Below are 23,906 nucleotides of genomic sequence, written 5' to 3' on the forward strand. Positions count from 1 at the left end.
GAACTGTGTCTACAGTTGGCCATGTTAGGAGAGAGGCAGGTGTGCATTACGAATAGGTGACAGCCGGGGAGCACATCACAGCTGGCCATGAACATTTCATGGCTGAAGCACGTCATGCAGGAAACAGAGAGGGAGCCTGGATTCTGATGCCTGCTCTGCCGTCAGCTCCTTGGGTGACCCCAGGCAAGTCACCTTGAGGGCTTGGATCTCAGTTTCTCATGCAGTATGGAAATACTAACCCCCACAATGCTCGCTCGCAGGACTGAGGTGAAGATCAACCCAGGCGAGGCGTGGGAAGATCCTTAACGAAAGTTTCATAGCCCTGGTGGGGATTACTATTAGCATTTCTAAAATCTGGTTGCAGAAACTTTGAATTGCCAGCTGAGGTTGGTTTTTGGGTTCAAGCAGGTCTGCAACAGTGATGCCCAAGATCAGAAGGGCCTTGATGAGGGACCTAGTCCTTGGCTCCCACGATTTTGGGCTTCATGGACCAAAGAAATTCACCCCCAAATGAAAATTCGTGGCCAATATAGAGCGGGCAGCTTTTGATTTTGTCTCGTGTGCCCATTAAAACAAAACAGAATAACTCGGACAAAAAGCAAGTGAACTTAACTGGCATCCATATCAGCTCCATGTCATAAAGGAAAGGACAGTTTTATGCTTTCGGGAAGGATGTACTCTCAGAGGAGAGGAGTGCCCCTTACATTAAAAATAATTGACTATGGGAAGAAGGGGCTACCTTGTCCTTCTCTTCCCTGTTTCACTCTGGACTGGAGAACATCAGCGCAGGGCCAGACCCGGCACTTGGTGACCTGTGAAGGAGGGAACTTTGATCCAGAATGGCTGGGGTCACGTTGCCTCATCAAAACTACCCTTGACATTGAATTGCGTTCCCGTTAGAGACTGTCTCTCTCTCTCTCTCAAGAAATGAGAAGATCTGGTCTTAACTTGGAAGATCCGGGGGGATGTGGTGGTGGAATGGTGGGAGCGGAGAAGGAGAAATGACAGTGACTCAGTGTGCCTGGGTGTTTTGCAATGTGTTACACGTTCTGACTCCAGAGCCTATGCTGTTTCCATAATAGGGTCTCAGACTCTGTCTGCTCTGTGCGTCACAGCCAGCCTCTCACCTCATTCTAGAAATAAAGGTGTAGGGACCCACAGCTGTGCCTGCTGGTTTTCAGAGGCTAGGGCGGCTCCTGCCCTACAGAGGCATTATGGGAATTGAGGTCACTTGTGAAGTAATTCTAGCCAAGGTTAACATATTGTTACAAGGATGTAGTTATTAGTCTTTCTTGAAAGATCCAGAATGCTTGTCTGTTTGCAGCTTTTGCTTCTACTGGCTAAACGTCCCTGTGATAGATAGCAGGAAAGGCATCCTGAAGGAAGCTCCCAGTGAGATGCTACTGGTATGCAGGGCTGTGTTCAGACACTGTCCCACGGACACCCTGGTGTCTCTAGATGGGTGCCCATCATATCCCACTTTTTTTTTTTTTTTTTTTTTTTTTTTTTTTTTTTTACTTTTTTCTCTGAGCCGTCTGGTTATCTAGCTGTGATGCTACCTAGGTTCTAAAGTTTATAGGACAGACATGGGTTCATGTTCTGGGGCGGAAGAAAGCATTGGATAAGAGATGAGGACATCTGGGTTCTGGGTTTGGCTCCATATGATCTTGGACATGACACTTCACTGGCTCTCAATTTTCCTCTTCTGTGCAAGGAAAACATTCACCAGATGATCGCAAAGTTTCTCATCCTCAGTGTGGCGCTAACTCTGCGTAACCCCTCTGGGGCTTGTAGGGATGATGTGCTAACTAGTGACTGCAATGATAGGAAAGGTAGGGGTGAGGAGAAGGTCTGTTTTTAGAATTCTACCTTCGTTATGCATTTCGGCTACTACCAGTTATTTAATGATTACAATATACCAGTGGCCATGCCAAGCAATTTATGGATGAGATCTGATTGGCTTCTCCAATTCCTTCATGAGGTAGGTAGTATTATTCCCATTTTATAGATTAAAAACTGAGGCTCCCAGGTGGGATGTGGAGCCAAGATTCATACCCACATTTGCCTGACTCCAGATTTCAAGCTGTTAACATAAGGCTGCTTGGCATTCCTGTCCGGGTCCATGTGATGGCTTATGTCACAGGTGGAATTTTCATTAATAGGAGAGCTGTGGGCACCAGGGTGCCAAACTGAGGCTGCTTGGATGAATCTAGAAGCACCCACTCAGCTCTGAGCAGCCACCACCTTCGCCTCCACCCGCTTTCTGTCGGCACTGTTAGGACGCTTCCGGTCGTTAATCCACTATGATGTCATATGGATGATTTACTATATATTGACTACCAATTTCAAGGTCTTACCTCCTTTAAGGGGGAATTTTCCCGGTGGGTTGGGAATGGAGTCCTGGAAGAGAAGAAAGAAAAAAAGAGGCAGCGTGAGATCGTCATCCAATGGAAAGAACTTGTTTTTTTCTTTTCCATTTTGGTTGCCCTCCAAGGGCTGTGCAATTGAGAATTTGTGTTCCATTGGAATCTTAAGTTTAAAAAAAAAATTAATTCGTTGACCCAGTTTACATTGGGCTTTCTCAACCATAACCTGCCTATCAGAAACCCAATTTGAGGGTTACTATCCACATTTCATAGGTGAGGAACTGGGGGCCGAGCAGGGTCAAAGGAAAAGTTTATGGCAGCTCCGGGGACCAGAATCTACAACTCATCGCCCCGTCCAGGGCTTTTGTTTTCACTTCTGCATTTGATATTTTCCCCCCTTTGGTCAACAAAAGAACGAACAAGTGTAATATATAAATATATGTGGGTTTTTTTCCATATTTGATTCATCAAACAGTAAAAGTATGTTGTAAACACACCTGGGAAGGTACATCTCTCTCTTTCCTGTGGTTGGAAATTCTGAATTAATTGAATGTTTATATGCCAAACGTTGTACGATATGGTAAATAATGAAATCGGGTCCCTGCCCTCCTGACTTTATTACAAATTTATATATGATTATAATATCCAAATATTTATAACTATTTAACAAAGGAATATTATGTATTTATAAATTCACATTATATTTCATATTATCTCTTCTGTAATAAACAAATATATATATATAAATATTTATACAGAGAAGTAAGAGGTTGATAGAAGTGGATTGTCTTCTGAAGGGGGGCCTCCTGGCCTGGGGGTTGAAGGGGCTGATACGGAGGTCTTGTTGGGGTGCTCTGAGGAATGAGGCAAGAGAAGCAGATGGGCACAGTTCTTCACCCCTCACAAATCCCTCAGAGACTGACGTCCTCACCCCTAGCCTCCCTCCCCCTTCTCCCCGCCTCAGCCGTGGAGCCGCACCTCAGGTGTCTTGCCAATAACGAATCGAGTATCTTATTTCTCTTTTGACTTGTCTAGGTTGGGGTCTCCTGTAACGCACTGGCTTGAGATATTCATAAAGACCTAAAGAGGGTGTGACACTAATGTGGATGAAAAGAGCCCCCCAACCTCTTTCAGAGCAAGGAGTTAGCAGCTGTGCACATCTTACTTCCTTAGTGTTCTGTCTCTAAACCTAGGACCATCTGGAGTTTCCCTTCTATTCCACCATTTCCCTGGGGGCTCTGTCCTTTGCCTTCCACGGATGGCTCATTTTCTGATAAATGGATCTCTTCTCCGGCCCAAGTATGTTGTAATGAACTGGGGAAGTCTCCTGAAAGCGAGGCCCTAGCCTAGCACTGCTCTGGAGATGGAGAAGTCAGTATAAACTTTTGGCCTTCAGCTTTTCAGGGCAAAGGAAGTGAACCTGGCTTGGAAGGTCCTTCTCTCTCGGCTCTAATAGTCTATGATTTTATTGCTTTAGTTGAAAGCTCTTAAGCGAAGTGACAATGCCATGCATTTGTGGTCTCTCAATTACGCATACAGTTCACAGGAAAACCTGACATCACAAAATTCCCCTCCGTGTTGCCTCTGCGAGACTGTAGAGAGCATTTCGAAATCGAATGAACAGCTAATTTACTACCAAGTATGATCATCAATCAGTGTGATGGGCAAATAAATGGACAGAAAAAATGTGCTGCTAAGACGGTTGAATTCGTCGGCCACCCGGGAAAGTGTCCAGGGAGAGTGGGAGAAGGCTGGCACAGCAGAACCACGGGGGCCGTCCCAGCCTGCAGGAGCCATCCGGGAAATACAAGAAAGTCAGACATTCAGCACCTGTCGAATGAGCACCTGGTCTGGTGTGTGCCGAACCACGTTAGTCACCGGAAGACATCCTGTGGATTTTACGGCTTAGTCATTAAAGCAGTCATTAAAAATATACAAATAAATATATGATTGAATGGCAAGTTGAGGCAAGGACCGTAAAGGAAGAGAGTGTTTCAAGATAACCCTCCTATTTTTTTATTATAATAATATTTTTTTATTATATTATGTTAGTCACCATACAGTACATCCCTGGTTTTTGATGTAAAGTTCGACGATTCATTAGTTGCGTGTAACAACCAGTGCACCATGCAATACGTGCCAAGATAACCCTTCTAAACTAACACTTATGCGAATCACCTGGGGAGCCGGTTAAAATGCAAATTCTGGTTCAGCTGGTTTGGCTGGAGCCTGTGAGCCTCTATTTCTGACAAGCTCCCAGGTGTCGCTGAGGCTTCTGGCCCATGGAACACACTTTGCGTACATGGTGAGGTTGTAAGAGAGGATATCTGGGAGGAGGGCCTCATTTATACGAGGGTCAGAGGAGGCCTCTGTCTGTTATTTGAGGGCTTTCTGGTTTCCTAACTTTAGGCGGAAGCATGACAAAAACAACACGTCTTAGTACAGGAAAGAATTCTGTGGCTTAAACCTGCACTCAGGGCCATCCAAGACGGAAATGTGATTATTCCTATTTTGGAGAGCTCCTGGGACGAAAGCTCCTCTGGCTCCCATGGTAGAAAAGATCAGAGAAGCAGAGCCAGAGAGGAACCTAGGCATCTTTTAGCCCATCAGGCTAATCGAATAGAAGAGAAAGTCGAGACACTCATGAGTCAGTGGCAGATCCTGGATTGAAATTCGCTGGTGTTCTTTCCACTGCCCCAAGAGAGATGCTAGCTCTGGAAGCCAAGGTTGGTGATGCTCATTCTCCCCTCCCTTTGGCAACCCTTCCATTTGGAGGTAGACAGGCAGGGTGTAAAGAGACGATGACTTTTACTATTAGCTGGGAGTTGTTTATGCCCTAGACACTGTCTAGTGCTGTCCATCCACTCCTCTTTGGCAAGGTGCCTCCCTGTCCTAGCATTCTCTCCCAAATCTTGCTTGGGGATCTGGGTCCTGGTTGGGGAAATGTGGACCATCTTGCTCAGGGACTTGGCTTTGTGGTCAGTTGCACATAGACTGGACACAGACCCAAGCTAATGGACCCGCCCAGGCTGTCATTCTCAGCTCCACTGAGTAGCTCAGGAAACTTTATCTCCATGGTTAACAACCAGCTACACTGCCTTCATTGTACTTCTTCCATTTCAGACTCCAGGTATCTGATGGGTATTTCCAATAATGTGTCTGTGGATGGAGGGACGAACAGTCACGTTTAACCTACTTGTCCCCAGGTGGAATGACTCAATCCCAATCATGTTCCCTGCTCAGGACTCTGTTTTCCTGTTTCTTTTTGTCACTGTGATTAGGGGGCGAATCATCCTTCCCTCCACTGGCTTGTTGCAGAGACAACAAGATATTGTATGTAAAGTGCTGGCAAGTGCTCGAAATGATAGGTATCTGAGGACATCCTTAATTTGCCCCAATACCTTGAAAATCTCATTTCTCTCACAGAGCGATGCTGTCCAGAAGCAATCCGGTACCACACATGCTTTTGATCAAAGATGTCCTTTCTGATTGAAAATGGCCAAAGGCATCTAATGTTTGGAATATGCCAGGGAGATTCCATATCCCCTTCTCTGCTGGCCTCACATTGTCTTGTAAGGTGGGCCATGGAGCTTTGGGCCAGGAATGTTTCCCTTACTTCCAAGCTAGCATGAGGAAGCTGTTCATGAAGGTGCTAAGTCCTTCAGGGCTAAATGCTTTCCATGCGTTATTTCATTTGGTCTTTACCCCAAGAGTTCGTGATTGATGAAGCCTTAGAGATTTCAGAAGGTCCTACAAATGGTGAAAAGCAGGGAAAAGATTCAAATCAAGTGTGTCTTCCATGCCATGCTACCCTGGCTTTCTGGAGCAGGGCAGGCTGAAGCTGGGGCAGACAATTCTCCCGAGACTCAATGAGAAAGTGGATGGAGGTCACAGAAAATCCGCAGGAGAAAGACAATTTTTTTTTTTTTTTGGCAGCCTCTGTTTTGGTATGGTTAGTGCAAGTGGGAACTGGACTGAGTGGCTTAAAGCAGTGCTTTTCCCACTAGGGATCTTGTTAAAATGCTGACTCTGGTTCGGTAGGTCTGGGATGGAACCTTAGGTTTCTCATGTCTAAGAAGCTTGTAGAGGATGCCAGGGCTGCCGGGCCATGGACTACACTTAGAGTAGCAAGGATTTAAAGACATGACTCATTAGGCCATCAGAACACCTGAGGTCTTCCTTCCCAAAGGAATGGGGGAGGGGGTTGGCTACAGGAGGCTGGGCTCGTACATGGGTTTGGGAAATCTTCTTTCTACTCTCTTGTCTGCCTCTATCAATGCTTCTTCCAGCTACCTCTGCTTCCTGCTGTTCCCCTGTGCAGTCTGGCATGACTTCTGTCCTGGCCCTGCCACTCCTCTCCTGACCCCCGGGCTTGCCTTCTTCAGGGCTGTGTCTCTGCTCACTCTTCTGCCTTGCCCGGAAAGCTCTGCCCCAACTCCACCTGCCACCATCCTTCCAATGGAGAGCTCTCCTCTACTGAAGAATACCAGTGAATAAATGCAGAAAGAATGATAGGATTAGGCAACCATCATTCGTCAACCCTCAGTGCATTCCCTGATTCAGACAAGGATCATCGAGGAATGCCCAAACTGCTGCGTGAGAGATATTCCTATGTCTTTAAAGTATTACCCCATAGATGACTTATTAGTAAGAAAGAAGAAAGAGTTCACCAGTGGTCACCACCTTAATCAAGTAACCAAACATCATCACCAAGAATGGGACAACCTGACATGCTTCTAGGTGTTTTGCAACAAGATGTGACATTACCTATGTACTATTCTTGCCAAAAAAAGTTTCATCTGAATATAATCATGACAAACACAAAGCCAAATCCAGAACCTGGCCCAATCTATAAGCGCACCGGCCTGGACCCTTTGAAAATGTCAGTGTCCTGAGAAACAAACAACAAAGGGCAGAGGAAATTGCTAGATGATTGCTTCTCAAACTTTAGTGTCCACAGGAGTCACCGAGGGACCTTATTAAAGAGCAGATTTTTATTCAGTTGGTCTAGAATGGGGCCTGGGATTCTGTATTTCCAACGAGCTCCCAGGGCCACCCTTTAAATAGCAACGTTCTAAATTGAAACAGACGTAACCAAATGTGCTGTGTGACTGGAGTGTGGATTCAGGATCCCCAATCAAAACAAGGCACAACAGCTGTAGAAGATATTTTTGGACGGGGGAGGGGCATTGATATATGGACTGTGCATTATTATTAGATGGTATCACTGAATTGACATCGACTCTCTTGGCTGTGATGATGGCCTTGCAGTAAGGAGGAGATGGGTGCTGAGACAGGGCAGGTAAAAGGCCACACCGTCCACACCCTCCTGTCATTCACATAAAAAGAGCACAAATAGGGCAAAACTTTAACACAGCCGATTTAGGTGAAAGGCTATGTGGGTGTTTACCATCCTACTTCTCTGTAGGTTTCACAATTTTCAAAATAAAACTTCAGGCGTAAGACATCCTAATCCTTGGAGGAGGCTCAGCTTCTGTCCTAGCTCTCTGCAAGCCCCGCCCTCATCCCAAGCAGAAACTCTTCCTCCCCTCCCACCGATGGCACTCTGGGCCATGCTGCCCTGAACTCAAGCTATTGGGTGTTTGGGCCTTACTTAGAGAATCTTCAGAAAACAGGGGTCCTGCCGTGTCCACATGGGTCCTCCCTTCTTACCCTAGCACAGGGTTTGCCTGAAGACTTTCTGTGGTCTTTCTTTTTTTTTTTTTTTTAATTGATGAATTGAATGCATTGGAGAGAGTAGTGTGGGTAGAGCAAAGCATCATGGGGCATTTCAACTCACCCCTATATTATATCTGAACATAAAAGCAAACCAAAAATCCAAACCACCACCACCACCAATCTCTACACCTAACCGGATGCTAAGTCCATTCTTGGTGGGGAAGGTAGAGTGGTACTGGAAGGATACTTCTTTTTTTTTTTTTAAAGGTATTTTCTTATAAAGGGAAAAGAGGCAGATGCTTTCTCTTTCTAGAAAGGGTCTTTTTGAAAACCTAATGATCCTGAGATCCTGAGCCCTTGCTCTGACCTTTTGGAATGTAAATAAATCTCTTTAGGGATTGGATACGCCCAGTCCCTAGGTTTATAGCATTGGCCCTTAGATTGAAGACTTCAGAGCCTTTTGAAATGACACCTCTACCGTCAACCTTGCAGCCTATCTCCTTCTATACCCTTCGTTTCTGGAAGAGTAAGATACATTTAATTGTTTTTCATTTGTTTTGCTGTACAAAATGTACGAAGTTTCATCCTGACATATATGCATGCCCTCTGTTGTATTTACTTAATACTAAATCAGTTTTCTGTCTTTTCATATGGACATGAAGAGGCATCTCTTTGTTGGTAGGCCTTTTACTGACTCGAGAGTATATTGGTACAATCTCTTTCCAGGCTGACTGACGATATTTATTGAAGTGAAAAATATATATTCAATTCGCATCCCTAGGAATTTATCCCACAGGTACACCTGCAGATATGCACAGTGGGTAAAACTTCTAGAGAAAAATCAAAGTGTCCTTTACTAGGCACAGGTAAGATAAATTACGGAGCAGTTATATGATAGAATACCATGTGACTCTTCCAAAGAATGAGACAGACTTTCCTGTATTGCCATGGGAGGGTCTCCAAGATTTACTGCGCAAGGTGCAAAATTATGAGTCTACTCTAATGACATGTTGTACTATATATTCGCAGATGCATATGTCCTTTTTTGGAAGGACATGGAAGAGTCTATTAATGGTGGTTATCTTAGGGAAGAGGGATGGTTGGGTGGGCAGGGTGTGAGTTTTAATTTCTTTTCCCATGTTTACTCTTTACTTTTCTTAAACCATATGAATATAATATTTTATAATAAATATACTGGCTTAAATGTAAATTTAAAAAAACTACCACAGGGACTCTAAAGACATTACTAGATAAGCAACACAAAAGCAGGAATTTTGTTGGCTTTGTTCAAGCTATATCCTTATTGCTTAGAACAATGTCCCACACACAGAAGATGCCCAATAAATACTGGAGATTGAAACCTAAGTTTCTTCTTTGTCTCTCCCAAGGAGTTTGACCTTGGAGTTTTTTGATCTTCAGGCCAAATCTCGAGATAAGCTTTGTGGGTTTTCCTACCTCCCTGTGTCTTCTCTTCTCCATCACTTTTTCATGCTGATCCATTGGCCAGAAGTGCCCTCTCCTCTGACTCCCCTTCCCCACCTGCTTTAAATTTCTCAAGCCAGTCTGGGACTCTAATCTCCAGTGAAGTGTTCCTTAAATCTGGGAAAACACTCTGTCTCCTTAACTTGTGGTGTCATGGAAACCCTGTGTGGCTACCTGCCAACACTTCTTATGTACTTATATACTATGACTGATCTTGTTCTAAATTTTGTGTTCATGTGCTTCTTACCCAGAACTGTGACTTCTTAGGCCAGTAAAACCATTCTCACGGTACTAATATCCCTGCCCCCTTCCAACCTCACACAGAGTGCTATATAGCCATCGACCCATCCCATTTTTTGATAATTGGGATGTGAGTTTAAGTGTCTTGGATCTCTCCCATTGATTTCTCTACCAGAGGTCCTGTTAGAGGCTCTCCGTTTATCTACATTCTACCTTTCCTAAAGTCAGCCTGCATTCCCTCTTCCCAACTCTTGTAGTTGTTAATGTCTGAACAATTTATTGGAAATGATATAGGTGCAAAACACTGAACACTTAATATCACGATTAGTATTACAAGCCTTAGCTTTTAATCAAGTAACTGATATCTGCCAGACTGAAGAAACCACAGCCCACCAAACCATACAATCAGATCGTGAAGTGAATCTTTTCAGACCCTAACATGAGGAGTAAGTGACAGAAATGGATGCGCAAGAAGATAAAGCTCCTGAGAGAGGAGTAGGAGCAAAGGTTCTGGGTGATTCTGTGGCTGGCTGTACTGGCCAAGGGAGTGCTGTTCTCATTGAACAGTCAAGAACAGTCTTGACATCACGTTCTCAGGATGACTTAGTTCAAGCCCCTTCTCCTTTCTGTTCCTGATTTTCCACAGATACAAAAATGGGGCAGAAGGATCCACTCTAGTTCCTTCCTGGAAAGAATGGATTTGAATAAGTGCCCTTCTAGAGCTCTCTCCAGCTTTATATTTCACCATCATCCCCAATACCTACCTACCTTCCTTCCTTCCTTCCTTCCATCCATCCTTCTTTCCCTCCTTCTTAGCAGTTCTAGTGACAACATTTAACCAAAAAACTTCTTAAAGACCACTTCAATTTCTTTTCTTTGGCCATTGCTAAAAAATGATATAGTTCTGGTTTACTTCAAATTAGGATTATGAAAATTATCTAGCCTCTACAAAAACAACAACAACAACAACAACAAAAACCCCTCGAATATTTCCAAGAGTATTATTTTTAGTAGATATAGATGAGCCCATTCAAGGATGCATTTCATAAATTATACTATCGAACTCAAATGTTAGTAATTCTTTTTTTCTTTCACTTTTATGGAGACATGAGCCTCAAAGCGTCATTTAAATTTCAAAGCTGATGACACTTGAGAAACAGATACCAAAATCTTTTAAAGCCTAGTTCTTTTCAGCAATCCATAGAACATTCAGCTTAAGACAACTATAGGGAAACCGGGACAAATTCTGCAGGATTGTAATGAAAAATGGAAGCTCTGAAGGAATAAACAGAAACATTCTCACTCTGGCAGGGCATGTAGAGGGATTGAGTTCTCAAATTACCAAAATTAACAAAAACTTTACTATATTAAAAAGTTCATGAGCAATATATACTATCAATATGGTATTTTCTACAAAATGCACATTGGCAGGATTCTCTGTAAACACCAATTTCCTAAAATATGAAGAAGTGTCCTCCTTTGTCTCTTCTGTTTTTGCAACAAATCTTACCATTTCCTCCAAACAAAGTAAATTTCCTGAGACCGTTTGCCTCTATGGTGGGTACCCATGATTGCTTGTTGTTTTAGTATTCTGAGCAGTCTCAGAGGGAACAGGTGTTGAAAACATTTCTGCGTTCTGCCCCCATGCTCCAGGTTCCTCCCGACATCCTAAGCTCCTCCAAGCAGTGGCTCAAGAGAAAGTTTTCAACTTGCCCTGTAGGCTTAACTAGCTCCAAGGAGCTAAGCCTGGGCTCCTGTCCTGCTCCTTCCCTCATACACCTCGGCCACTGGAGCTTAGCTCGTTGTTGAGAAAGCTCTTGGCAACGGAGGAGGCCCCAGAGATCTCAGCAACGTTTGGACTGAGAATAGAGAGCCTTGGAATATGGTCCGAAGACCTTGAAGACATAGTCACGAGTCATGCGAATCCGTTATCAGATTTCCTTATCACTTCCTTCTTTGATTCACATCTCCATCTCCAGCCCAGCAAAATTTAAATCTTAGTGTCTTAATACTAACAGCTCCTCTCTCTTCTTCCGGCCCATGAGAGTTCTGGAAAGTTTTGAGATGATGGCTGAACACATTTTTCTCTTAAAAATCAAATTATTTCAGAGACTTGAGTTCCTGTTTCTTTTCTCCCTCTTTCTACATGTTGTATGTACCGTTTTTCTCCCCCCCCCTCGTCTCAACTACTTTATTAGTTTATTCTCAAGGCTCTCACTCTCTGGGGAAAACTGAGCAGAAATCGGAAAGGGAAGGCGAGGAGAAGTGCACTTACCGTCTTCTGAACTACCAGCATCATGATGGTGGCCACGGCAAAGACGAGACACAGAGCCAGTGCCGTGGTAGTGAAGTAGAAATAGCCACGGCCCGTGGTTCCCAAGTGGCCGGCGACCGAGCCTGCTGGCACATGCATGGCTGTGTCTTGCGAAGGGGCCACTCGGGAGAGTGCTTGCTGCAGCCCTCGGTCCATTCTTATATAGCCTTCCCGCAGCACACCTTATCTCTCCTCATCTGATTCACTTCTGGGCCCATCTCTGTTCCAAGAAGGATTCTCCCCCTGCATCCTGGATCATGTGACGTGGAAAAAAACCTTCACCGGCTGCCACACGAAGAAACTCTTCTCTGGGGGCGTGAGGCGAAAGGCGGCAGCAAGGGTGGGGGAGAGGCTCATTTTTCATTGCCAGGGATGAATTTGAGTGCAGAGCAACCGTAGCTCCAGAGAAGGTGGTTAATGTCAGAGGGCGAGTAGGAAAATGACGGTTTCCCTACTCTGGGGTGTGTGCGTGTGTGCGTGTGTGTGTGTGTGCATGTGTGTGTGCACAAAGCGACTTCTGTTTCATTTAGACTCAGCCACAAAACGCCTTCCTGCTTGAGAAGCCGCATATTCTCTATCGCGAGGCCTGCAGCTCAGAAGACCTCGGCAGAAAATGTCTCTTTGCGGGGCCTCGGAGAAGCTGGGGTCCTCGGCTTGGGCTCTAAGGACTCAGAAGGGTTCTCTCTGATTGTATCTGCTTCTGCTGAAAACTGGAGATGCTACCAGCCACCTGGGAAGGGAGAGCCTACAAATATGGAAGTTCGTCCCCCCAAGAGGGCAAGCCCACCGCAAAATGAAATGTGGGGGCAAATTCAAAGAGAGCAGGAATCTGGAAACACTGATCTTTTCAACAGAAATTCTTGCTGCCTGCATTGGGAGGNGCGTGGGCCGTGCATACGTGGCTCATGTGTGCTGCGCGTATGTGGTGTGGGGTGCATGTTGTGTGTGTCTTATGCATGTTGTGAGGGGTGTGTGTGTGCGTGTGTGTGTGTGTGTGTGTGTGACGCAGCTGAAGCCCGCTGATCTCAGGTGCAGCGCTGGTGATAGGAAAGCTTTACACCTTGCCTCACTCCGGTCTCACCTCTGCCCTCTGACGCAGCTCACATTTCCTTTACATGGATGGCAAAATTGAGGATCAGAGAGCATGAAAACTGTTTCGACCCAAGTGGCAAATGTCGATCAATGAAATCACCCGGGCGCATAGCCATACCTGTACGCTCCCCCCCACCTCCCCACCGTGATAAATCATTCAATCATCACTGCGCTTGAAGGCGGAAAAACTGAGGTCTGCTCTCAGCCCTGCCCGCTCTTGGCCTTGGGACCTTGTGCAGGTCCTCATGCCCCTCCTGTCCTCCCACGCATGGACAGCCGCTGTGCATTTCACATGAGAGTCAAGAAACGGTGTTCCAGGAATGGGGTAGACTTGGCAAACATGTTCTTCCATCCCCGTTAACCATTCCCAGTGGTCCCCTGGGCCCAGTCCAGAATTTGGACAGATAGGATAGATTCTCTAGGGGACAGAGTTGTCACATCTGTGGTTACTAACGATCTCCATTTCAACACCCCATTTAAAATATGAATCACTGCAGAGCTAGGTGCCTCCAGATGTAGCTCTTTGAAAACTTCATTCGGAAGTACCCAATTCTCTGTAGCGCCTGCCCTCCCCTGTCTTTCTGCTCACTTTTGGTTGCACTGTATCTCAGAGAGCCAGCAGAAATCCCAGCTCCTCCTAAGGAAAGTTCCCGTATCCAAAGCCAAGCTTGGATTACTCCGCCTGCTGCAGTTGCAGGGATCCCAGACCGCCGAGCATCATCTGAGTTGAGTCAGACTCTAGGGATTGGTCTGAACATTCCTTCTCAATGAATTCATAAAATCCCAGATCCTGGAGATGGAAGAGCCATCGAGAGGTAAACTGTTTTCTTGGGCTACCTAGAGTGCTATAAAGTATACATATTTTACAGTCAAGGAAGCAGACGCCCCCTGGACCCCAAGTCAGGCTTAGTTTTGGAACAAGTGTGTGCACGTGTTCATTTGGTCTGGTGACTGAGGTGGGAAGGAAGCACGCCAGTGTCCTCCAGGGTGTGTACGTAGCTGATCTGGTGAGAAGGCTGTGTCCGGTGGTGGGCACTGACAGTGAGTGGGTAGCGGGGGGCTCTGTAACCTGCCCAGCGCTGCTGAGAACAGAGTGCTCCCTTGGCCTCTGTCTTCAGTCTCTTTGATGAAAGTGGAAAACTTCTGATTATGGAATGGAAGCTGTGGGTGTTGAAAAATAAAAGGGCTTTGCTTGAAGTGCAGGTCTTCCTGAAGGCCCGCGGGGCTGAGAAGGGCAGTGGAAAAAAATGTTTGTCTTACAGTTACACGTTTTGCATATAGTACAATGTCCTGAGAGGGAAGGCTGACAAGGGGGAAAAAGTCACCCTTTGTTTTTACTCAGAACCTTCTGAGCAGTTGAGATTTTCAGATCCGTTTGCTTCTCCAGCAGCCCGTGGGCCCGATCTCACTGCTGTCCACGTGCCACTCCTCCACATGCAAGCTTCCCTGCATCCCACCCCTCTGGTCTGAGGCCCTCTCGCTGCCTAGCCGCTCTGGGATCCAGCCTGACCAATGTGGTGGTCCCATCCTTTGTGCTACCTGGCTACTTTCTCTTTTCCATTTGGTCACCCGATATATAAATGGAAAGAGCTTTTACAGTTTCTCGTTGAGTGACTTTCAAATCCCTTCTGGAAGCGAAACTGTGCAGTGAGTGAAGAAACATAAGACAGCAGAGCTCTTCTGGCTGAAGCAGAGGCAGGATGATGAAGAGGGAGGCTGGGCCCAGCGCCCGCATATACCTTTTAGTGGCCTGGCTTCTCTCCAGGCTGGAGTCAAACTTGCAAACTTGCAGGTTAGCTCAAAACCCTTATTCCTGGGGCGCCTGGGTGGCACAGCGGTTAAGCGTCTGCCTTCGGCTCAGGGCGTGATCCCGGCATTATGGGATCGAGCCCCACATCAGACTCCTCTGCTGGGAGCCTGCTTCTTCCTCTCCCACTCCCCCTGCTTGTGTTCCCTCTCTCACTGGCTGTCTCTGTCTCTGTCGAATGAATAAATAAATAAAATCGTAAAAAAAAAAACAAAAACAAAAAACAAAAACCCTTATTCCTCAAATCAGGAAACTGAGGCAGAGAAGTGGAGATGAGTTGAGAGAGTTCACGTGGGAAGGGGTAAAGTTACACTTAGGAGTTCCCTGTGCACATTCTTATCCCCTCCCTGCTAATATTCCAGGCACAGCCTCGCTTCCTGCCAGGCTGTCCTCACCCTTCTTGCCCCTGCTGCCTGCTTTCATCTCCCAGAGAAGCCTGCCCAGGGCTCTCAAGCCCACCGATATCCTCTCTTCAGAACACTCCATGGTCATGGCCACACAATATTGTTTCCAATTAACTACTTGTTTTGACCTCTGTCAAGTGTGTGAACACATGTGACTGTTGCCTTCCCTGTAAGACTGAGAGCTCCTGAGTGCAGTCTTCCTTGCCTCCCACCCTGCACTATTTGGTTCTGGACCTATGTATGATCAACCCTTAGTCAATGCTTGTGTTGATTTTGTGTTAATGGAGAGAGAAGGTTCTAGAAGGTTGGTTTATACCAAGGAATTGTGTGATGGTGTATTTGTCTCTCACTTCTCAATGGTCCCCAGTTTCTCTGTCCTCCTCTAGGGCTTACCTGACTGCCCATTGGCCTTTGCATTCCAGCATGGTCCTGCAAAAGTCACCACCAGCCTCCTTTCAGCCTGTAGATGGTTGCTGGGGTGTGGCTGTAGCATGTGAGACTCTGAGCAAACAGATCTAATCTCTCAGAAGGAATGGCATTTTGGACAAATGAAGAGGAACCAGCGGTAGGACGGCCTGCCACTGCCCTGCCAATGTTTCCCTGTATAAAGGACTGTGAGATCTCTATCATACAGACCCAAAGAGTGGTCCCTGGGCCAGCACTCACAGAATTTGGTGGCACTGCAAATTCTTTTGCTCCACCCTAGACCTACTCAATCAGGTTGGGGTCTAGCAATCTGTGTTTTAACAAGTACCCCAGGGAATTGCAATTCCTGAAACCATTTGGAAATCTTTGGTTTAGGAAAATAGTCTGTCTAAATTCCAGAAAGAGTCTACAAGGGATCATCTGGTCCAGGCTCTGGCCTTTGGGCAGGTGAAGTCCTATCCCTGTTGTGTAGGTGAGAAAACTGAGGCGTAGAAAAGTTATGATCAGGGCCATGTAGCTGGAGATTGTTGGCATGAAGACTCGTTTTTCTGTCTCTTGTTTGGGTCCACTTTCTAAACTCAAATATGGCTGTAGGCTGTAAAAATACTGTTGCAGATGGAGATATATTTATAATATTTATCTAAAGTTCTCTTGCGGTGAACACTGTATGTGGTAGAAACAAATATTTTTAAAAACTATCGGAATATGTGAGAGAAGAGCAAACATCTCCAGGGTATTTTCAAGCAATAAAACATGCAGGACGAATCTTGTCCCATTAACTGGAGAGCCCTCTGTTTTGCAGAGTCTGACTTGTGTAGATTGGACATTGTGTTTGCCAGAGTGACACTGCCCTGAGGACCTAGTGACTGCAGATACAGTGAATGGAGAAGGTTTAGGGTCACAGCAAACTCTGGTCATGGGCCACATCAGCCCACCACCTACTTTATAAATAAAGGTTTATTCAAATAATGCTCATTTGTTGATGCGTCATTATGGCTGTGTTTGCATTACAATGCAGAGCTGAATAGTTGCAACTGAGACCAACGGCGGCCAAAAAATCTAAAATATGACTATTTAGCCCTTTATGGAAAGTTTCTTTTTTTTTTTTTTTAAGATTTTATTTATTTACTTGACAGAGAGAGAGACAGCCAGAGAGGAAACATAAGCAGGGGGAGTGGGAGAGGAAGAAGCAGGCTCATAGTGGAGAAGCCTGATGTGGGGCTCAATCCCATAACGCCGGGATCACGCCCTGAACCGAAGGCAGATGCTTAACGACTGAGCCACCCAGGCGCCCCCGGAAAAAGTTTTCTAACCCCTGATTTAGAATATTAAAATAAACTCAACTCAAGGCAGGATTACAAAAGAAGGGATTTGAAGAAAAGAACAGAAATGCGTTTCCTCAGACTCCTCCATCAAATCTACACTTATATTTTTATCACCAACTCATGTCTTCATGTGAGAAGGTCCTTTCTTGGGAGCTAGATGCCCTCGTTTGTGCGTGACCAAATAGACTACTGGCGGGGACCCAGGAGCTGAGAGAGAGGCTGGCAGAAGAGATCTGGGAAATATGTAGATGGATATGCTTTCAGCATTATGCATATGTGTGTGTTCGTAAATAATATGCAATATTCATGTACGTATATGTGATTGCATACATCACATGCACGTGCAGACACGCACGCTATCCCTGCCTCCTTTAAAAAGGTTTTGAGGCAACGTAAAATAAATGCACACATATCTAGGAACTGAAGCCATTAGGACAAGGCACAAGGTAGGAGCCACGATGTAAAGGGAGACATTAAGGATTAAGAAACGAACACACCCTGGCAGACGACGGTGTTCAGCGGTTGAGGACAGCATGTATGCTTCTGAGCTTCTTGGTAACCAGGGCAAAGAAGAAAACATACTGGGTTGCATAACTCTCTTTGATCATAAAAAGCAAATGAGTTCAAAAGGGGAAATGGACCCTTTGCTGCTTGTACAGGTGCTTTGAAATACATAGCATATTATGAAATGGCTGGTGGTAATCTATGAATTTAAAGCATGGCATCGCAATGAATCAGGAGAACCGATCCGCACAAGTGAAAATACTGGAATATTTTAAAAAATATATAGTCTTATGATTTTCAGTGATGCAGAAATGAAGATGAGCAAACACTAGGGCAGTGGAGGATTCAAGACAAAAAAAAAAAAAAAGAGCATCACTTTCCTGGTTTCTAGGAGCTTCCAAGAGAGCTGAAGGACTAGAAAACTCTTAAGCTGCATGGTCCTTAAGAACTCCTTTGGCAATCAGAGAGACGAATTTGCATTTTTTTGCAAAGCTGAGGAAAGGTCCTTCCATCTCAGTAAAAGATAGAGGAGAAGAGACAGGATGACACGTTCTATGCTACGCCACCCATTGGACATCTGAGGGCACTACTGTGTGCTAGGCACCGCTGCTATAGCAACGAACACACCACAGACATCACCCCTGACTTCGAGGAGCTTACAGTCGGGGGAGCCAGATGGACAATTAAATATGTAAATACAATATAATGTAATGGATATTAATGCCAGATAATTCAGGGTATTATATGTGCATGGTGGGAAAACCCAATCTCATCGATCATTCCCCCGAGGGGCTTCCTGGCGGTGACATCTTTGATGTGTACACTGGTTAAATAAGTAAAAACTCACCCAAATTCTACTAGGTTGCTTCTCTCCCTTCCTCTTTCAGTTTAAAATCTTCCAGCATCTGTCCTTGCCTGTGGAGTCCAGGTCCCATGTCCTTGCACGGCCTCCCTGGCCATCCCCTAAGCTTCATTTTCGGCCTCTGATCCCGCTAAAAACCTAGCTCCACTCCGGGTGCCCTGTGTATGCTGCTCTCCTAGCCGGCTAGTCCCTCCCCTGGCGCCCTGTTTCGTGCAGGCAGCGTCCTTACCGCAACATCGAATGCCCTTTCTGACATCTCTTGCTCTGGCAATTCTACACGTTTGTTTAAGTTGCTGTTCAAATATTGTCTCTGCTCTGAGCGTCCACCCCCGACTTTCGGAAGAAATAAATCCCTCTGTAGGGTTTCAGAGCCCACTTCTACCTCTAGTCAATAGTGATGAGAGTGATGGTTTTACGATTACAACCGCCACCTACATTTAAGGAGCATGAGCTCATTGTGTGCTAAGCACGTTACATTCACAGTTTCACTTAATTTGTACATCACCCCGAGAGCGCTCTTATTCCCCTCTGGCCAATAGAGAAAACTAAAGCTCCAAGCTGCCAAATGGCTCTTCCAAGGTCGTTCTGGTATTGAGCGATGGAGCTGGCCCTCTGAACCAGGGCTGTCTGACTACAGAGCAGGTGGCTGTAAACACCATGAAATTCTATTACCTGTATTCCAGGTAGCTACCTAGGGCTCTGTCTCCCCAGCGGCACTGTCGTCACCCTGAGAACACAGCACGTCCCTGGAGTAAATAAATGGCTTGCAAGGGTCCACACCTAGCAGGCTCCCAATACATGTTTAAATGGTACATTTACCTAATAAATCCACTTTAAGTCCATAACGTTGGGGGAAACACCATTTATTTTAAGACTCCGTGCCATTTTCATAAATGAGGTCTAAATAGGAGCCTGTTGCAGAGAATAGATCCAAGGTCTGATCTTTTCTCCGGCGGCCTCCCCTCTTGCTGCCTTCCATTCCCAAATTCCCGTCCCTCTCCCGAGTCCAGTCCCTGCCCCTAAGTATATGCGCACACACATGTCTCCAAATAGAAGCAGACAGAAAGTGTGACACGTAGATGTCTAAGGAGATCTGTGGCTTCTTGGAACATAATTGGTGGGCAAAGAATTCGATGAACAAATGCTATTTGGAGAAAAGGAGAAATAGAAAAAGAGGGGGGCGGGAGGGAGAAAGAGAATTTGGAAACTTTTCAGAAGTTTGGGGTCTGTTTTGTTTGAAGAGAAGAATGGCTCATTTCTGAGTTACTCAGACTTCTTTCGAGTAGAGTGCAAGCCTGACCCCCTGGGGGCACTAGGTTTATGGACTTCGCTGGGGGTGGATGTCCTGAAGTGTTTTTTCCTGATGGTAGCAAAATCAGGAAATGACCTTTTCTTTTCTTTTCTTTTCTCTTTAAAGTGGGCTAGCTTTTTTTTTTTTTTCTACGAAATTTGAAGCTCAAAGGATCCTGCTTTTGAAGTAAAACCCGATTTATCCCCGGAGTAAATGATCTCAAATTAAGCAGGTGCTTTGGCTGTACCGTGTCACATATTTCCAGTTGTGAAGCAACAACCCGAGGAGAAAACATGTCAACCACAAGAAAATGCACCAATTCACTTTTTGTGGTTATTTTTACTGGGAAGAAGAACAAAAAAGTCCCAACCTAACCTTGCCTTCTTAGCCTCAAACTTCCAGCCATGCAAAGAAAGGGGGTGACTGGCAGAAGGAGAGCCTGAAATGTGAGTGTCTGTAGGGGGCTTATGAATGACAGGGACCACAGAAGGTGTTAAGGAATGGAAGAATGTGCTGTGGAGCACACGGCCAGGAGGAGAAGCCCTAGAAGAGTGTGCACAAGGGGAGAGGGGTTCAGAGCAGTGTTCTGGAAACATAGGCCTGACTTCACATCCCACCCCTCCCCCTTCCTTCTACTCAAGCAAACATCTGCTGAGCACTCACTGTGAGGAAATGCTCGAAAGCTTTGGGAGGGGGTCTGCTTGGCCACCCGCGTCATTTGTCATTGGCAATGAGACAGCAATCATTTATTTTCACTTTTAGGGTGCTTAAAAGATTGATACTGTGTTTAAAACACCTTAGAACACCTCCTGGTGCGTTGTGAGCACTTGGTTTACCTTTGTCGAAGGATCGGATCCTTCCTTTTGTTGACTTGAAGTGTTAGACACTAATCTAGCTACATAAACCATTGCGTACCTACCTAGGTGACCGAACTCCTCTTCCGTCATTCCTGGGCCAACCACCGAAGACATCATTCCCTCTTTCCATTCTCCCTCTGTCTCTCCTCCCAAGCTCTTCCCTGCCCTCTTCGCTCACTTGTCCTATCCTACCTTTGTTCTTCTGTTCCCTTCTCCAGTTGCAATGTTACTTTTATGCTTTTGTTTGTCCCAAATTGTTTATAATGAATATGCATCACTTTCTGTGCAGAAGGTACTAGAAACAAGCCTGAATCTGTACCCAGAGGGGAGACCACAAGCAGTATCTTGGGATCCTACTGGACATCTAATGTTGTTTTCTTTTTTAAATATATGTAGTTTCCTATAGGTCATAGGAAAATCTATTATTTCCTTGTCTGAATACCATGGACTACCTTTCACTACCTCTTTCCAGGGAATGTGGAATATATACGAATTTAAATTTCTCCCTCTGAAACCAGCCCACAGAGCGGTTGACACAACCCTGTGTGCCCTTTTCTCCTTCCTCTGTGAAGTTGCTTTCTGGCATCCCATTCTGTACTTCACATCAGAAAATGTGAGCGTAGCTGATGAAAAGCTACACAAGCTGGAAAACCTCTATGGGAACTGAGAGAGCATAGAGTATCAGTCCAAGGGGCTCATCTGTCCATTTGGTAAAACCTTAGGAGATGAGTCCCCTGCCCTCGGGGGCTGGCACTCAGGTGTGGCTTGGCAAAGGGCTCTTGAAGCTGAGCTTGCGAGGTCCTGCCTTTGGTTTCCCTGTGAATGCCCCTCAAAGGAGTGGACTGAACAAAACTGGTCCAGCCCTACTGGCCTTCATGGGCTTCTATGCCTGAGGCCACATGGCTTTGCCTTTCTTTCCTCTTTCTCTTGCTTTGATGTGATGGAGCCTCATAGGCATTTTTGGAGAGCGGAAATAATCCTTCAAACTTAACTCATTTAGAACGTTGTGGAAGCTGTAACCTCTTTGCTGCATTGGGACTGAAGCCTCATTGATTAATTGTAACTTAAAATAAAAAGACTTAATCTCTCTTACAGAGCCCTCTGAAGAACATCAGTAATTTTGTCATTATAAGTGAAAACTAGAAACAGCAAGAGGAAAATATACATGAATATTGATCTGACCTGGGAATGAGTAAGAGTGGCAGAGATTGGCTTGTGTCCACTGTTACGCCCATTCTGAGTGACCAGCTGTTCTGGTCCTGGGTTCATCTATACCACCACCTCTCGACCTTCATGCAGAAGAATTGCCTGGGGATCTTGTGAAAATGTGGATTCCAGTTCAGTAGGTGTAAAGTGGGGCTGATTGCATTTCTAACAAGTTCCAGGTAATGCTGATGTTGTCTCTCCAAGGGCCATACTTTGCATAGAGGGAGTAGATAATCATACCCACGTGACTGCAGTGGTCCACTCCACTTGGAAAGACACAGCAGAGGAAACATGGCAGGCCAAGACCACAGTGCCAGTTGAGTCTCCTCAGTGGGCGTCTTTGTGGCAGTCTAGGGTCTATATTCCTTCTCCCCCAATAACACAGGTGTTGTCCTCGTAGTGAAACTACACAGCTGGGTATAGGGGCCACCCTGGTTTAAAAACCCCAAGTGCCATTGGAACTAATATCTGTTTTCACAGCCTCCAAGTTCCAAATCTATGCCTTTCCACCAGGTATTCACAGTTCATGTAGAGTTTGCCCCACATAGAGGCTGTTTATCAATTAGGAGTCATTTTCCCCATTAGCCGTACCATCCCACCTTTATCAGGGAACAGTGTTTTGAGGTTAAGCCGTGGTCATTTCCCCACAGAGAGGGTGAAGGCATTTTGTTAAACCTTTACTCATACTTACCTATTTGTTTTTGTTTCTGAGCATAAGATCACCATGAAGTCTACAATAATCAGTCTCCCTTACAGTTAGGTTGGAGCCATGCGACTAGTTTGGAGCAATGAAATACGATGAGGAGTTATGAGTTGGTATATTTCTCTGAGGTCCATCTCAGTGAATGAGCTAGGTGCAGAAGATCCGGCAAAGGACTCCAGGGAAGCTGTGTGGGGGATGGTGGAGTCTCAGGGTAGAGGGTAAACAACAGAGAGATGTTGGGTAAGAGTTGCTGTATGTTGTGTGTAATATAACTACCTTAACTTATAATTTTGTTGTTTAAGCCAGGATGCCCTAGAGGTCAAGAGTTCTCTATAGGGGCGCCTGGGTGGCTCAGTCGTTAAGCTTCTGCCTTTGGCTCAGGGTGTGATTCCAGGGTCCTGGGATCGAGCCCGGCATCGGGCTCCCTCCTCCGCTGGGAGCCTGCTTCTTCCTCTCACACTCCCCCTGCTTGTGTTCCCTCTCTCGCTGGCTGTCTCTCTCTCTCTCTGTCAGATAAATAAATAATCTAAAAAAATAAAAAGAATTCTCTTATATTAATAATTACACTGAATTACACGGGGACAACAGGTCTAAATGGGTACTGTCCAAGCAAGCACATATGGTCACTCTAGATAGAACCCATTTTATCACCCAACAAATTCTTTAGTAAAACAATGTGTTTTGCCATCACTTTCAGAGTCGGGTATATGTGTGGGAGAGAGGGATACAGGAAGCACTGAGTGCAGTTTCCAGGTAATATGAAAAATCAAGGACCATCCATGGTGATATAGTCATGTCTGAGTAACATGGATGAAAATTCAGATCCAGAGAGATGACTTTCCAATGTCATACTATAATGATGTCAGAGTTGGGCCTCAAATTCTTGGTTTCTTCATTTCTCTTTTTAGTTTTCCACTCTGTCTCTTTCTATTAGTCGGATACTACTAGGATATGTAGCAGTAACAAGTTAGTCCTGAAATATCAGGGACTTAATAAAATAAAAATGTTTTTCTCACTTACATGAGGTCTAGCAGGGAATAGATAACCTTTGTGGCCTCCAAGTTGGCTGTGGAGAGGGAAGACAATGTGAAGGATTGCACATGGAATATTCAATGGATCAGGCCTTTGAGTGGCTTATACCACTGCTGACTGAATTCTACTGGCCAGAACTAGTCATATGACCCCAATCCCAGAACAGGGGAGGCTGGGAAATGCAGCTTTTCTATGTGTCTAGGAAGAAGCCATAGTGTGGTGAATGGAAGCGTTTTCTCCACACACTCTCTCAGAACTATGCTTTAACAGTTGGCTCTAACAATTGTAGTAAGAGGGCCTCTTGAATACAGCAGAG

At 45.4% G+C, this 23,906-nt stretch overlaps 1 protein-coding gene across 1 annotated transcript in view; it reads right to left on the bottom strand.

Moving 5' to 3' along the window:
• Positions 1 to 12,868, bottom strand: part of TNFSF8 (TNF superfamily member 8) — a 28,102-nt gene extending 15,234 nt beyond the window's left edge. Inside the window, exons 1-2 of the mRNA XM_002915772.4 lie at positions 12,043 to 12,868; positions 2,358 to 2,400 (exon numbers count right to left, since the gene is read on the bottom strand). Coding sequence (XP_002915818.1) covers positions 2,358 to 2,400; positions 12,043 to 12,237 — 238 coding nt within the window. The 5' untranslated portion in view covers positions 12,238 to 12,868. The remainder of the gene's footprint in view (positions 1 to 2,357; positions 2,401 to 12,042) is intronic.
• Between the last annotated feature and the right edge of the window lie 11,038 nt (positions 12,869 to 23,906).

The sequence above is a fragment of the Ailuropoda melanoleuca genome, chromosome 7 (assembly GCF_002007445.2).
Source record: "Ailuropoda melanoleuca isolate Jingjing chromosome 7, ASM200744v2, whole genome shotgun sequence".
NCBI lineage: Eukaryota > Metazoa > Chordata > Mammalia > Carnivora > Ursidae > Ailuropoda > Ailuropoda melanoleuca.